At 36.5% G+C, this 15655-nt stretch overlaps 1 protein-coding gene across 1 annotated transcript in view; it reads right to left on the reverse strand.

The window, feature by feature from the left end:
* trio (trio Rho guanine nucleotide exchange factor) overlaps positions 1-15655 on the reverse strand; it is a 1056141-nt gene that overhangs the window by 661233 nt on the left and 379253 nt on the right. Inside the window, exon 19 of the mRNA XM_090403001.1 lies at positions 10404-10523. Coding sequence (XP_090259127.1) covers positions 10404-10523 — 120 coding nt within the window. The remainder of the gene's footprint in view (positions 1-10403; positions 10524-15655) is intronic.

Consider the following 15655-nt stretch of genomic DNA (forward strand, 5'->3'; position numbering starts at 1 on the left):
GAATAGACATACATGCCTTTTGATATTTTTCCAGTTGTCAACTTTCCAGCATAAGAGGATTTCAAGACAGGTGTTGTAGTGGCTAGCTTCTTGGCATCCTGATATGAAATGTTTTGTTCAGTCTTTACAGGAGCTGATTAGATGATCTCCCTATTGATGCATTTAGATTTCTTTTCAAAGCAAGAATTAGTATCATGCTCTTTACTACCACATCAGACAGAGATGGTACAGCCATGACAGACAGAAATCACAGCATGCTGTGATTTCTGATATTTAAAACATTTTAGTGACTTAAAAGATATAGAGACTAACAGTTGAGATATCCTACTTGTATCACTGTTGGAGGTTTTAGGGTATATCAAAAGTAAGAACGATGTTCCTGTTCAGAACAATGTGATCATCTCTACATATCAGGATGCACTTCATATATGCCCTTCCTTGATCTTTAAGCTCTGAACATATCTTCTCATCTGGAATACCAAGGCAATCCCATTCTGACGATGAACCACCAGAACAGGTGCGTTTTGATAACAAAGGTATTCCCTCCTTTGATGTCACTTGTAGTAGTTTCTCTGAGTGTTACTAACATGAGGTTTTACCATGAATATTATTGGAATGTAGTTTTTAACTGCTATGGGAGATCCTGCCAGTTTTTCTAAACATTTTTTGAATAAAGAAGAGTGGTGCAGAAAAAGATATAAATAAACCTTATTAACCACATTTCCTACTAGATGCTAAGTTAAATGACTAATTATGAAATTTTAACCAATACTAAAAGGGTAATTCAAAAGATATACCTGGTTCAATACTTGGCTTCAAAAATATTTGAAACCAAGTATTGAACTAAGAATGGGTGTTAGTGGTTCTGATAATGATGCATAAATAAAATCACTCAACAAGGAAAATTATGAATCAAATGGACTATGGATAATGAAAAAGAAAATATGAAAACTAAAAGTTTTAAGACGAAAAGGGGGACAAAAACTAGTGAAATATACACTATCTACCAATAATTGTCTGGACACTTTTAACAATTTACAATTGATACCAGCAGGCAAGCCCTAATATCAGGTATGTCCACCTTTGGCTTTGATCACCTCCTGCACCCTTTGAGGTATGTGTGGCACACATCAGGTGGAATTTGTGTCCATTCCTCCATCAAAGCAGCATTGAGTTCAGCAACAGATCAAGAACATGCTGCTCTGGATCTCAATCGCCACTCCAATATATCCCACAGGTGTTCATTGGGGTTGAGGTCAGGACTCTGCACAGGCCAAGGCAGTCGTTTAACATCTCTTCATACCATTCCATAACAGCCGCAGCTTTGTGGTATGCAGAATTGTCATCCTGATGGTAACACCAGATTATCCAGAATATTCTGGTGTTCCACGAAGGCAGCTCAACGGACAATAACCAGTGGTCCCACTCCAATGTGTCTGGACAATTATTGGTAGATAGTGTATACAGGACTAGTAACATAATGGTAGTACTAGCAATTTCATGAGAATCATTGTCAGATAATAAATGTAAAACTGACTATAAGCTCCAGCATGGTCTAAAATTATGTATTAAGAGGAGTTCAGTTGAGGAGTAACAGGGAGTTTGAGTGGTTTGAAATTAATGGGGAGGAATTTATTTTGTTTAACTGTCAAGAGGGCAAAGTGGGTCTTTTTATGTTTAACGGCAACTTGACTGGTTCTTATCACTAGAGATTCAGAGCAATATAATTTGGTTTCATTATCTGAGAAATCAATGATGGTAACTTTATCCATTTCAGAGATGTGTTTAGATTGTATCTCGTGTAATTATTGGGATATCGGTTGATATTAATGGTATGTTTTTGTTTGTGCTTCTCTTTAGTGGTGGAATGTAAGTGTTCTGGTATGAGGATATTGCAGTCTTGGTAATACACGAGACTTTAAAGAGTGAATAGTCAAGTCAATGTAGCAGGTATTGCATCCTGGTTGGCAATTACATAAAACAACATTGTGCCATTGTAAAAAATTGTCTGGGATACTGTGGGTTTATGTTTTAGTCAATTTTGTAGTCTGTTGTAGTGAAGATAATTCTGTAATTTGAATAATTGAAGATGTGTTTGATGGCTCTGTACATATTATAGATATATGGGAATTTACAATGATGTAGGATTTGGATTAGTTGTTTTGGAATAAAAGCATATGATTTCCAGCTATGTAAATAGCATAATCTGTTATTCTATTTACATAACATTACCTAACAATGCATTGGTGAGAAAATATGTTTTTTAGGTATGCTTGATTTAGAATACTTGAAAAAAGAGTGTTTATAAGCATTAATGAACTGTATTAAAATGACTGATCTTTTGATAAGAGGAGAAATCTGAGTGGTATATGTTTATGGTATACCTTGGTGCTAATATAATGGTGAGATCTGGTGAGAGTCAAATTATTTTTGTCGTTATTATTTTTTTTTTTTCCCATATTCAATTGAGAATTTTAGTCTATGTAGGCTAAAGGTGTTTAAAGAAACAATACAAAGAACATCATCGACATATCTATGGCAGCATGAAATGCTGGGAGGGATGGGTTGTGTTAAGAATTGTATTTCTATTTGAGTTCAGCAAGTTGATCACTAATGTTCTAGACCATGGGAAAACCAAAAATATGTACTTAAATGTCGTTATATTTAAAGAAATTTTCTGAAATTATTATTATTACGGGCGACTCCAAGGAGTCCTTAGACTCATCGAGGGAGGCCATAAACATCACGTCCATCACAACTATTCGACATTCACAGAGTATCTATCATACTTTGCCTGGAACTCATTCACAGTCATAGCACCCACAACAGTCTGGCAGCTTATTCCACTCATTCACCACTCTAAAAGTAAAAAATCCAGCTCTAACACCCTTACTAACCACACTCTTTCGCAGCTTCCATGGATGTCCCCTAGTCCTCCCACCACCAGTCCTGTTCTCAAAAATATCCTCTAAATTAATCCTACAGAAACCCTTCAGCAATTTGAATGTCTCAATCATATCTCCCCCTTTTCAGCCTATCAACCATTTTCTGCAACCCACAAATCTTCAACCTGTTTTCATAAGGTTAATTCCATAGACCTGCTATCATCTTGGTCATCACTTGCCTCTGGATCCTCTCAACCTCCTCCCCATCAAAAAGAAACCTAGGTGACCAAATCTGGGCACAGTAGTCAAGATGGGGGGTCTTATCAAGGCCTCGATACAGAGGAACAATAACTTGCTTATCTCTGCTTGTCAAAGTATTCTTCAGCATCCAAGTGATTTGATGAGCTGATTTAGCCACTTTTGCAATGTGCCCCCTAAACTTCAACTCCCTGTCCACCAACACTCCCAAGTCCCTGGCCTCATCAATCTCCTGGAGTACAGTTCCACTTATGTGATATACTGCTGCTAATCTTTTCACCCCAAAATGCATAACCTTACATTTGCCACATTAAATTGACATCCATTCTCCTTAGCCTAGACCTCCAATCTATCCAAATCATCCTGCAAAATTTTGACATCTTCTGCATTTAATATTGCCCTATCCAACTTAGCATCATCAGCAAACAAATGAACCGTTCCTCTCAGATCTTTCACTATATCGTTAATGAACAAATTAAACAGCAGTGGTCCAAGAACAGAACCCTGCAGCACACCACTAGTCACAGGCCGTGTTTTGGACTCTACTCCTGAATAAACTACTCTCTGGTATCTCTCCATCAACCCACCCTCCTATCCATCTCACCAACCCTATATCCATTCCCATATGTTGCAGTTTTCGGATTAGAATTCCATGTGGTATCCTGACAAATGCCTTTGCCAGGTCCAGCAGTATCACTGTAAACCCATTACCCTTATCCAGTTCAGTCGTCACTATGTTATAAAACCTGAGCAAGTTACTGAAACATGATCTACCCTTCACAAAACCATGCTGTTCCCCACACAGTATCTCATTTTCATCAATCCATTCCTGTATTTTTCCCTTGACTACTTTCTCCAAGACCTTGACAACGACTCCTGATATGCTGATCGGTTGGTAATTTGCAACAGTAGTCTTGGATCCTCCTTTATGCAGTGGAACCCCTCTTTCCATCCCTTCGGGACTAAACCAGACCCGAGACTCAGATTAAACAATATAGTCAAGGGCACTGATAATTCTTTAGCCGCTTCACGTAAGACCAGTGCTGGTATACCGTCCAATCCCACAGATGTATTCACATTAAGTTCTGTAATAGACTATTCACCTCCACTTCATTCACCATAATTTCCCTATAAACTAATGGTTCCTTCATTCCTTCAATGTCACCACCTGGTGGATGATATACTTTTGCAAAGTGCTCACTCAGTAATTCCACCTTATCGACTGATTCAGTGACCTCCCTACCATTGGCATTCCTTAAAATCATTCTGCCGTGTACAGTTTTTCTTTTTCTTGCAGCATACTGAAAGAACTGTTTGGGATTCTCTTTAGCTTGCATGGCTAATTTCCTTTCATAATCCCCTTTTGCTTTTCTTACCACACTAGTTACCCTTCTGGCCTGTGCTTTATATCATTCATGTGCCTGCAGGTCACCATTCTCCTTAAATTCCCTCCACAAGTTGTTTCTTTTTTTGCAACTCAAGTTTAATGGTGTTATTCATCCATTTAACCCCTACTTGATTTATTATTCAGACTCTAGGTATACAGTCAGCCATAACCTCCTGCAAATGCTCCTTGACCACTTCCCATACCCTATTAACATCCAGCCCTTGCAGTTTTACATGCCATGGCACTGAACCAAGCAATCTCCTAAGCTTGTCATACTTGCCAGCACGGTAATTCCACATGTACACTGTCTTAATCGAAAATTTCACACGTTTAGCCACCTCCCAGATCAAGATCCTATGATCACTGTCACCAATAGGCGGCAACATGATCATATTCATTACAGTCAAATTCTCAGATGCTATTACTAGGTCAAGCACTCTTGAACCCTTAGTATTTTCCATTACATGGCGTCTCAGATAGTTATCCCTTAGTAACTGAATAAAATCCAGTTCCTTCCTCACATGTGCCCTCTCCTCCTTCCAATCGATGTTACCATAGTTGAAATCTCCCATAATAATTACCCCCCTTCCACTCATTTCATCAATTTGTCTATGCATACTATATCCACCATCTATTCGATCACCTGGTCTATAGCAGCACCCAATTGTACATTTTGTTCCGTTAGTCTCAATCTCACATCAAATAGCCTCAAATGAGCTCTTTTCACTATCCTGCAATACAACTTCAATTCTCCTTGGCTCCAGCTCATTAGCTATCATCAATAACACTCCTCTCCCCATTTTATTCTGTCTGTCCCTCCTGAACACACTATACCCTACAAATTCTATCCCACTAAGTATATCATCTTCTGTCAGCCATGTTTCACTAATGCCAATAACCTGTGGCCAGGTAGAGCCAAACAAGGCCAAAAATTCTTCCTTCTTGTTCCTAATACTCCTGGCATTAGTATACATGGAATGCAGAGGTCCATTTGTCCCACCCCTATCTTGATGTGTTATACTAACTATCCCATTCTGATTTCTTGTCCTTCGTACTGGCTCGGGTACATTATATACATTCTTAGACTCAACTGCTTCACTGATGTCTGCATATGCACTTCCTCCCATCCTTAATAGTTATAACCCTAATCAGTGAAAGGGTATCATAAGGGGATAAAAAAAAAAAGAAAAGAAAAAAAAGTATACCGCGAGTATTCTTATACAGCATATTTATGGATTAGTCTAAGATTATGGATTAATAAAAGTCTTTAATGACTTGAAAAAAAAAGAAATAATGGGATAATTTTGTACAATCTGATTATGGTCATGTATCAGCAGTGTGTGAACAATGTCTTGAGTTTTTGGCCCATTAATGTTGGTATATAAGAAAGAAACATTAAAAAAAAAAAAGAGAGAATATTGTCAGGTGGTATGATAGTTTGTTTTATATGCTTAAAGAGACCGTCAGTATTTTTAATCATAAATGTAGAATTTTTTTAGTAATGTTTTAATAAGATGGGAAATAATTTGGATAAGGAAACAGTTGTGGTATGTTTGTATGAAATTATGGGATGTAGAGGGAAGCCTGGTTTATGTAGTTTAATTTGTCCAAAAATAGTAGAGATGGCTTGGATGAGGAGTAATTTTTTGACAGCGTATTCATCTAATTTTTCTTCTTGTTTAAACTGAAGTAAAAGTTTCTCAGTGGTATATTTTGATTTTGCTAAAGCCTTTTATAGACTGCCACATGACAAGCTGGTAATTAAACTAGAACAGATGATGTTGGATAGTAGATTAGTGCACTAGATTTGAGATTGGTTGTCTGATAGGTATTAGCAAGTTGTGTATGGGGGAAAGCAATATCCCAGAAGAGGAAAGTCACTAGTGGTGTGTCCCAAGGGTCTATTTTGGGGCATTTGCTGTTTAATTTGTATGCAAATGATATGTGGAAGGGCTTGAATGACGAAGCAAAATTGCAAAGAACTGTGAAGAGTAGAATGGATGTTGTAGCCTTGCAAGTGGACCTGCATAGACTTTCTGAATAGGTGAATGAATGAGGCTACCAGTTCAATGCAGCAAAGTACTGTATAAAGTTTTAAAGTTTGGGAAGCACAGGTGGGATGCAGAGTTTGAGATTGGTGGGGATATTATTATTATTATTATTTATTATTATTTTCTGAGACCTCCAGGGAGTCAAGGACTCATCGAGGGAGGCTGTAAATTACCCAACCCAGCTATCATACCTTCCCTTAAATTCATTTACACTAGATGCACTCACTACCCCTAAGGGCAAATTATTCAACTCACTCACTGCTCTCTGAGAGAAAAACCTAGCTCTTACCCCTTTCTTGACTGAGAACAACCTTAACTTCCATGGATGCCCCCCCCATTCTCTCTCTACCTTCCATATAACGAAAAATTTCATCATTTGAAATGCTATAACACCCATTCAAAAGTTTATAGACCTCTATCATATCACCCCTCTTTCTCCTGTTAACAAGAGTTCTGTAATCCACATACTCGCAATCTGCCCTCATAATCTAAATCCCATAATCCGGATACCAACATTAAACTGACAGCCATTTTCATTTGCCCAGATTTCCAGTCTATTCAAATCATTTTGTAATTGCTGAATATCAGTAGCATCCCTGATTGCCCTGCCTATCTTCACATCATCAGCAAACAATTGCAAATCTGATGATAGACCCTGCTTGAAGTCATTAATGTATAGATTGAACAATAATGGCCCAAGGACTGAACCCTGAGGTACACCACTGGTTACCTTAAATCTGGCAGATTCACACCCACTGTATACCACTTTTTGATACCTGTCTGTTAACCATCACCTGATCCAACTCAATAGATTATGTTCCAATCCCATATTCTCCTGTTTATGCAACAGCCTATCGTGTGATATCCTATCAAATGCCTTAGAAAAATCCAACATTATCATAGTGTATCCATTTCCTTTATCCAACTCGGCTGTAACATTGTTATAAAATATGAGCAAATTGCTAAAACATGACCTTCCTTTAGTAAACCCATGCTGTTCCCTGCAGAGTATAGAATGATTGTCTGCCCATTTCAGTATGCGAGTTCTTACTAACTTCTCGAAAATCTTCACTACCACACCAGAAATACTAATAGGTCAGTTGTTAGACACATCAGTTTTTGCACCACCCTTGTGCAATGGAACTATATTACATTCCTTCCATTCCTTTGGTATCATTCCTGAGCTGAGAATCAAGTTATACAAATGTGTGAAAGGCCTAGCCAATTCAGCTGAACATTCCTTTAACAAACGGGCAGATATTCCATATGTCCCTATTGACAAATTCTTATCCAGGTTATGCAAAAGCTCTTCAACCTCATTTTCATGAACCTCCAACTCTTCATTCAACGTAGCAGTAGCACTGTGTACCGTACTACATACTATATATCTTGGAAGAGATGCAGGCGATAAGGGATCTGGGGGTGTTGATGGATAAGGTCCTGAAATCTCAAGGATATTTTTGCTAAAATTGTGAGGACAGCACAACACATAATAGCAATGATACAGAGAACACTGACATGTAGGAGTAAAGATGCTGTGATTCCATTTTATAAAGCTATTTGTTCAGATCATATATGGATTACTGCGCACATTTGGTCACTGAGTTTTCAAAAGGATGAAGAGATGTTGGAAGAGGTTCAAAGTTGATCGACTAATGTGGTTTCTAGTCTCTGGAGTGAAGGCAGATTGAGGGAATGATTCAGATTCTAGTGGATAGAAGGTTGAGGAGGACATGATCAAGATATAATTGTTAGTAACGGGTTATTACCAGATTAATGTGGATCAGATTTTTCATGGACTGCAAAGAGAACAAAAGGCCATCCCTAGAAGCTGTATAAAGAGGGAGTGAGCAAAGGAGTGAGGAGCAGGTTTGTTGCATGGAGAGTTGCAGGTGGTTGGAATGCAGTGCCTAGAATTGTGGTTGATGTGGAGACAGTGAATGTATTCAAGTCACAGAATGATGAGCTTTGTGTGTGTGTGAGTGTGTGTGTGTGTGTGTGTGTGTGTGTGTGTCATAGAGAACCTCCCATGATGAGTCATTGACTCCATGGAGGTCTAATAATAACAGTAATAATAACAAAATATTCAAAATTCAATATTCAAAATTAACAAAATTGTCTCATGATATTAAGAGTAGGGTCTACTGTAATTACTTTATAAGTGTTGGTATCATTGATGATGTCTTGAATTTTATGTGGTAACCAGTTTTGTCAATATTATTCTCAGTAAAGCAGATATAGGTGATATTATATTTTGTTTACATCAGTGAGTAGGTCTACCTACTCACTGATGAGACCTCAAAAAAGGTTGAAACCGGTCTGGGTAGTGACCTCTCCTCATAATGTAATGACAGTATTACATCTCCTAGGAGCTGTGTTTTACATTATGAGAAAATATCAAGAATAGTGAGGGAGATTGCTCCACCTTTGCTTCGAGTTGCCTTGGTGTTGTACTACCAAGTGGTCACTTACGCTTGGTTTCGCTGATAGTTTTTCGGCATGAAACTCACAGATCGTAGTTCTCGATCTCGAGTTTCGCTTACTGGCTATAAAACAACAAGGGATTTTTATCCCCTTAATTTCTATTAAGGTTGCCAGAAAACTAGCCGTTTGGCTTTTCATATTGTTTATATTTTTCAAAAACATATCTTTGTTGAGTCATTTTCAAGTTTAATTTATGCTTCTATTATTCATTGTTTTCTGAGAAAGCATTTAGAAGAAATAGTAAAATTTAAACCTTTGCTTAAATTAAATTAAAGGTAGACTTGTAATGGTCACCAAACCCCATGGTTAACAGATATAGATACCCTAGCATAGCAGTGATGGATATACAAGACATTCTTCAAACATCCATCACAAATACACCAACCCATCAGAAAGGGTTCCAGAAGAGTGATTCATTCTCCAAGGACAAGTCATGATATTCTTTACATTAGTACTCGGCATGGCACTGTTGATTATTGCATTTCATGTTTGACTTAACTTTAAAAGGGTAGTGTAAATTAGTAAACATGCAGAGCCTTGTGCCAATGTGTCTGGACCCATAATGTCAGACCACCAGAAGAGAGACTGTTACAGGTTCAATTCTAGTCAGTGACTAGAAGAACTTTTTTTTTTCAGCCAATTGCTGAGTTAGTTGATCTTCGGCATTAGTAATTTAGCAAAACTGACCATAAAACTCATATGCATTGGGATTTACATTTATGACTGCTGGATGTTGATGGTATATCAGTGCTAAGAATTTGCTTCCCAAAACTTAATTTATGATCAATAAAAATCATAAACTTTGATAATCAAATACCACTAATTCTTAGGTACTGTATATCATTTGCCTGCTCATATTGCAGTTATTAAAGTTCAAAGAACAGTGAAGATCTGTTCTCTGAATAAGTTTTATTATTATTATTATTATTATTATTATTATTTAAGATTTATTCAATGGGGATTTCTTTTCTGGTGTGCAAATGCAAATCCTAATTCACATATATACTTATGTAGCTGTGGCTGAAAGGCAACTGGTAACAAAACAATGCTAGAAAATGCATGGTTACTAGTAAATTCATCAAAATTTATTAATACTTGATCAACTATTAATAATGAAAGTTAATTCTGGTGCAATCTGATATGAAAGTTTACAAGAGTATAATAAATGTAATTTTAAGGAAATCAGCATAAAGATGAGTGGGGAAAAAAAAAGAAAAGAAAAGAGACATATATGCATTCTTAATTTTTTTCCCAAAAACAGCAAATATAAAAATCACATGATAGAAGAATGTGCAGATTAAAATACTTAAATAGCATGTATGACATAGCTGTTATTACCTCAATGGCCAGCTGAAACTGCTCATGCTCTGTGCGTAACTGTTCAGCTTCTTGCAGTAAAGTAGGAATAAGGAATGTTGCTGTTAGCATTGCTTCTCCATTCCTAATCCAGCTAATGACCTGAAATTAAATACTTGTTAAGAGCTGTTTCTTAATATTCAAATAATAATTCCATATCACAACTACATTTTTTTTAATTAAAATATTTTTAACTGTTAAAAAATTATTAAATAATGTAAAATTCTTTCAACCAAATCATATGTGATGAAGGTATCGGACTTTAGATAACTGCCATGATATAATTTTTCATTCACACCAAAATTAATGGTTTTTGTACAAACCTGGATCTTTTTGTAATCTGGATCTGCTGTCCTTAGACTACTTTATATGTTAGAGAATTTTGGTTTAGTTCCTGTAATAAACATGCAATGTGAGTGGAAATACTACTAAAGTAAATCTTTGTATGCAATATCTGTACTGGAACAAGAGGTAACAAACTATATATTATTGCATCATGTACGATTAAAGAGAAGTTTTTCATTCCTGTTGTCTTATATCACACAAACTGCACAATGCATTTAAAGTGTTTATCTGCAAGCAACATTTTTTCAGTACACTAGCTAAACATCTGATATCCTCACCACTTGAAATAATGAGCAGTATGCACTGTACAAAATTAGAAAAAAATACAGAAGTTATTAACTTTCTATTTAATTATATATAATCAATACATTCAGAATGACCACTCTGAGAAAAAGCAATCTACAAGTTGAAAAACATAAATCATCACCTCATACAAATATAGATATTATATAAAGGGATTTTGACTCTCCCCACCAATGTATTGCCATCAACATGGCACCTTTATTACAGAAACCAAATATCAATGTAGCACATACACATCAGTGCAAAGATTATGAAGCTTTCTAAGATCTCCAAAAAATGGTAACAATCCTTTCCACTATACTTATTGTGTCATCATCATCATCATCACCATTCAATTCCTGATATTTATCCTCAGGTGTACAGGATATTATGATAGTACTACATGAAAGGTTTATCTCATTATTAACAATTTTCCTCTAAATTAATGTTATCTGTCAGGACTCTAAAACAGTCAAATCTTAACTTTTGGTCATCTAAGGCACCTCTGTCAGCCTAGTTGGCCAAGTGGTTAGGATATATCCATTCTCCAGCCAGGAGGTTGCAGGTTCAAATTCCACCATGAGCATTGATGTTTATGATTTTCCTACTAACAATGTGTGGAAAGAGAATCTGCAACAATACTATTTCTAACAGAAGATCTCACTTTCAAAAACTACATGAGCAGGAGTGACCATATGACATCACAGGAATGTCCCATGTGAATAACTAACTAAGGCACCCCTCTTACTATATCAATCCAACTAAGGTCTTGATCTTTTTTTCTGCAATCCTGGGCAAAAAAAAAAAAAAGACTTGTTTTGCTAACCCATTTTCTCTACCATTTGTTTAAGTGACCATGCCTCCTGAGGATAGCATTGCTCATACAATCCTAAATGCTAAGAATATCAAGTTCCTTCCTAACATCCTCAATTTTAATATGACCCACTGCCAATGATGCCATCTGTTCACTCTCTAATTTTCTCACACCTCTCATACTCATAGTCTCCCATCTTTTTTAAATGCTTTAAAAAATTAAATGCTTTAAAATTAAATGCTTAAAAAATAAAATAAAGCATACTACATGCTTTATTTTAAACACAGTTTTGTGTTTTGACTAATTTGACTCTTATTCCACATAAATTTATTTGGTTGACTTCCTATCATACCAACTTTGTCAATTCTGTCAGCCATTTGAATATTTAATTTGCTACCGTCACTAAAAATTGTGCTTAAATGGCTGAAATCTTTTACTTGTTCTATAGGTTCTGCATTAAGAATGAAATTGATGTTTTCATTGTTCCTGCCTATTTTCATTGTCTGTATTTTTATAGATGATTTTCATAACAAATTTATTACAGCAGCTAGAAGTATAACATCATCTGCATAAAGTAAAGAGCTCAGATTAACATATCTAATTTTGATATCAGGTTTAATATCACTTTCCTTCTGTGATCCATTTAGATGATGAATAACAGTGGAGATAACATGCATCCTTGTCTCATAACTGATTAAACCTCCCTGCTGGCTGAAGTAGATGAAATATTCAGATCACTTTAGGATTTTTCATGGATCAAAACATGAGTTGAATTCTGTTTCTTATCATATAATTACCAAATCATCATCATCATCATGAACCATGGACACACTTCCATTTGCTGTCCGATGCCTCCTTACTATCTTCTTCTACCTTTCTTTGTCCAGGGCACAATGTCGCAGTTTTTGTAAATCCATTCCACACAGTCCTTTATGTCATCCATACATTCTCTGTATGGTCTACCTCTTCTGTTTACACCATCCATAATGCCAAACATGAATGTCTTTATCTTCTGGTCCTCGCTCATTCTGCAGATGTGTCCAAATAATTGCAGCTTCCATTGTATAATCTTCTGCATTAAATTATCCTTTGGTTGTGTGATTTTCTTTATCCATCCTATTCTTAGAATCTTCCTGTAACAAGTTCTTTCAAATGACAAAATTCTTTTTCTTGATTTCTTATTTATTACCCACGTTTCAGATCCATACAGTACATTGCTAAAGATGCATGTTTCTAGTACTCTTAATTTTTTGCAGGCTGATCACTTTATTTTCCCAGATGTTATCCATGGCCTTCAGATTTGTTCTTCCCTTTACAATCCTGATCTTTTCTTACTAAAATAAAGAGCCAAAAGGCTTCAGTTCGGCGATGCAAAATTTATAAAAATCAAGTGGATATTAAATCCAGCATTATTTCAAAGCCAAATGCAGAAACTATAAAAATTTCGTATGGAATTTGACCAAAGAATTTGATCCGAGAGTTCGCTTACGAAAAATATACCTCTCCGACGTTTCAAGTTCCTTAGTACTGAAAGAGAATTTTTGCTCTCTTGAGGTTTCTGCCTGGTCTCTGACAAAAGCCAGCCAGTGAAACCTTATCAAAATGGACCAATAGGCGAATATCCGGATTTGAGCTAGCAATCGTTGCAACCTATAAGGTCCGGCTAGGGCAACTCGTAAATGACGGTGAGTGTATTCCCGTAAGCACTCTGGTCAAATTCCATATGAAAATTTTATAGTTTCTGTATTCGGCTTTGAAATAATGCTGGATTTAATATCCACTTGATTTTTTATAAATTTTCCATTGCCGAACTGAAGCCTTTTGGCTCTTTATAACAAATTAGAATACATTACAAATGAGAACAGCTTAAATTTAGTAGGTAAATTATATAGGGAATAATGAGTAAAATATGAAGGAAAAAGAAACTATACATAAGTTATGTACAATAAATATGGTCAATGTTCTTCCAGAATCTTGCACAATTAACTGCTCTTTCTGTGCATGATATAAGGACCTCTTTTGTGAAGGTGATTGAAGAACGGGGAAAGAAAGAAAGTGTTAAGTGGACTGGGTTGTCCCACACTCACAATTATCTGGTCCAGTGGGGTAGCCGTTTGATGAGGTTTTGTTTGCAGCATCCTGTTGTTCATAGTCTGTTGAGGTTTTTCCCAAGTATTCCAGTTCAAGTTGGCACCACATGGAAGATGTTCAGCTGTTGGAATACCAGTATTATTCTTAGGATATAGTGCAGACCATTGTTGAAGCCTTGTCTCTGGAAGGTTTTTAGGTGGTTCAACGGTTGCTAGGAAGCTATGTCAGGATCTTAGTCTTTGGGGCACTGTAGTCTGGACAAATAGTAGGTGACACTCATCATTCATTTATTTGCTTCTTTCGTCAGATGAGAATGCAGATCTTCGAATTGAAGGGGGTGCAATACCAGCCAAAGTATACAGGTCTTTTAGTAGTATTGGTTTTAGACATCCTGTAATTAAGTGGCAGCTTTCATTCAATGCTGGGTCAAGTTTTTCAGCATGGCAGGATCTTGACCATACAGGGCAGGCATATTCAGCAGGAGAATAGCAAAGGCCCAAGGCAGAAGATCTCAGTGTGCCAGGGTCTGCACCCCATTTGGAGGAAGTAAGCTTTCTTAGTATATTGTTTCTTGCATTAACTTTTGCCTTTGTTTTTTCTATGTGTGTTTTATATGAAAGATTGCAATCGAGAGTCACACAGAGATAGGTTGGGTTCCAGGAATGTTCTATATTGGAGCCTTTCTTGGGAAGGCTCTATATTAGAGCCTTCCCAAGAAATCTGTAGTTTCCTGTTGGCTTCCTTATTGTTAAGGTGGAAAAGGCCAGTCTGGGTTTTGAAAGGTTTGGTTTTAATTGATTACTGCAATATGTGGTTAGACTATTTAAGGCAAGTGCTACAGTAGTTTCAATGGATTTTAATTAGCCACCACTTTAGCATGCCCCCAGATAGTTGATATCTTTAGGGTTCTGAGGCAAGTATTATACAGGTTTAATAACCACTCTTTAGTCCTGGATCCAAAATGTTTAATTTGTTCATCACAGATATCATCAAGGCCTGCAGATTTTCTAGGTTTTAATAGGTTTATGGAATAAACCTATTAAATTTTAATAGGAATTGAAAGAAAGATATAACATGTTGTTATAGAGGTTACGACTGCAAACCAGAATTTACTTAGCTACAGTAAAGCATCTAACTTATGAGAGTAAGCAATAAATTTATTCATCTATGTGCACCAAAAGTCTGGAAAAGTCTCCATGAATAAGAGTCCCCTCTATTCTAAGATATTGGCTGGCACAGCTTTAAAAAATAAATTTCTCAATATCTGAAGAGGAGATGGCCCCAGAAAGAAATTAGAGGATTCATTTCTTTTAGCAAGGAATAAACTTTATCAGTCAGGGTAAGCACGTGAGTAAAGTCAGGAAAATTTTGTAAGTCTTGTAGTTATTGTAGAGAGGTAAATTCATAAAGGAAGTAAATTATTTTAGGAAAAGCAATGACATAACAATGGTGCAGACGACAATATCTAACACCGGCAACTCCTGGAATGTAGTTTGTGCAGCATCCCCCCTTGGCAGAGATTTATAAATGTGCAATGAAAATGATTGATGATATTTAGTCTCCCTGTCTAGTACCTCTGCTTGTTCTAAACCATTTCCTCAAATCCTCACCTATTCTAACTGCTGCCGGTGCACTCTTATAACACATCTTTTAATACAGCTATTAGTTTTCTGTCAATTCCATAGGATTCTAGCACTGCCAA

Source organism: Typopeltis vanoorti, chromosome 2 (assembly GCF_054136105.1).
Source record: "Typopeltis vanoorti isolate ZY-2024b chromosome 2, IOZ_Tvanoo_1.0, whole genome shotgun sequence".
Lineage (NCBI taxonomy): Eukaryota > Metazoa > Arthropoda > Arachnida > Uropygi > Thelyphonidae > Typopeltis > Typopeltis vanoorti.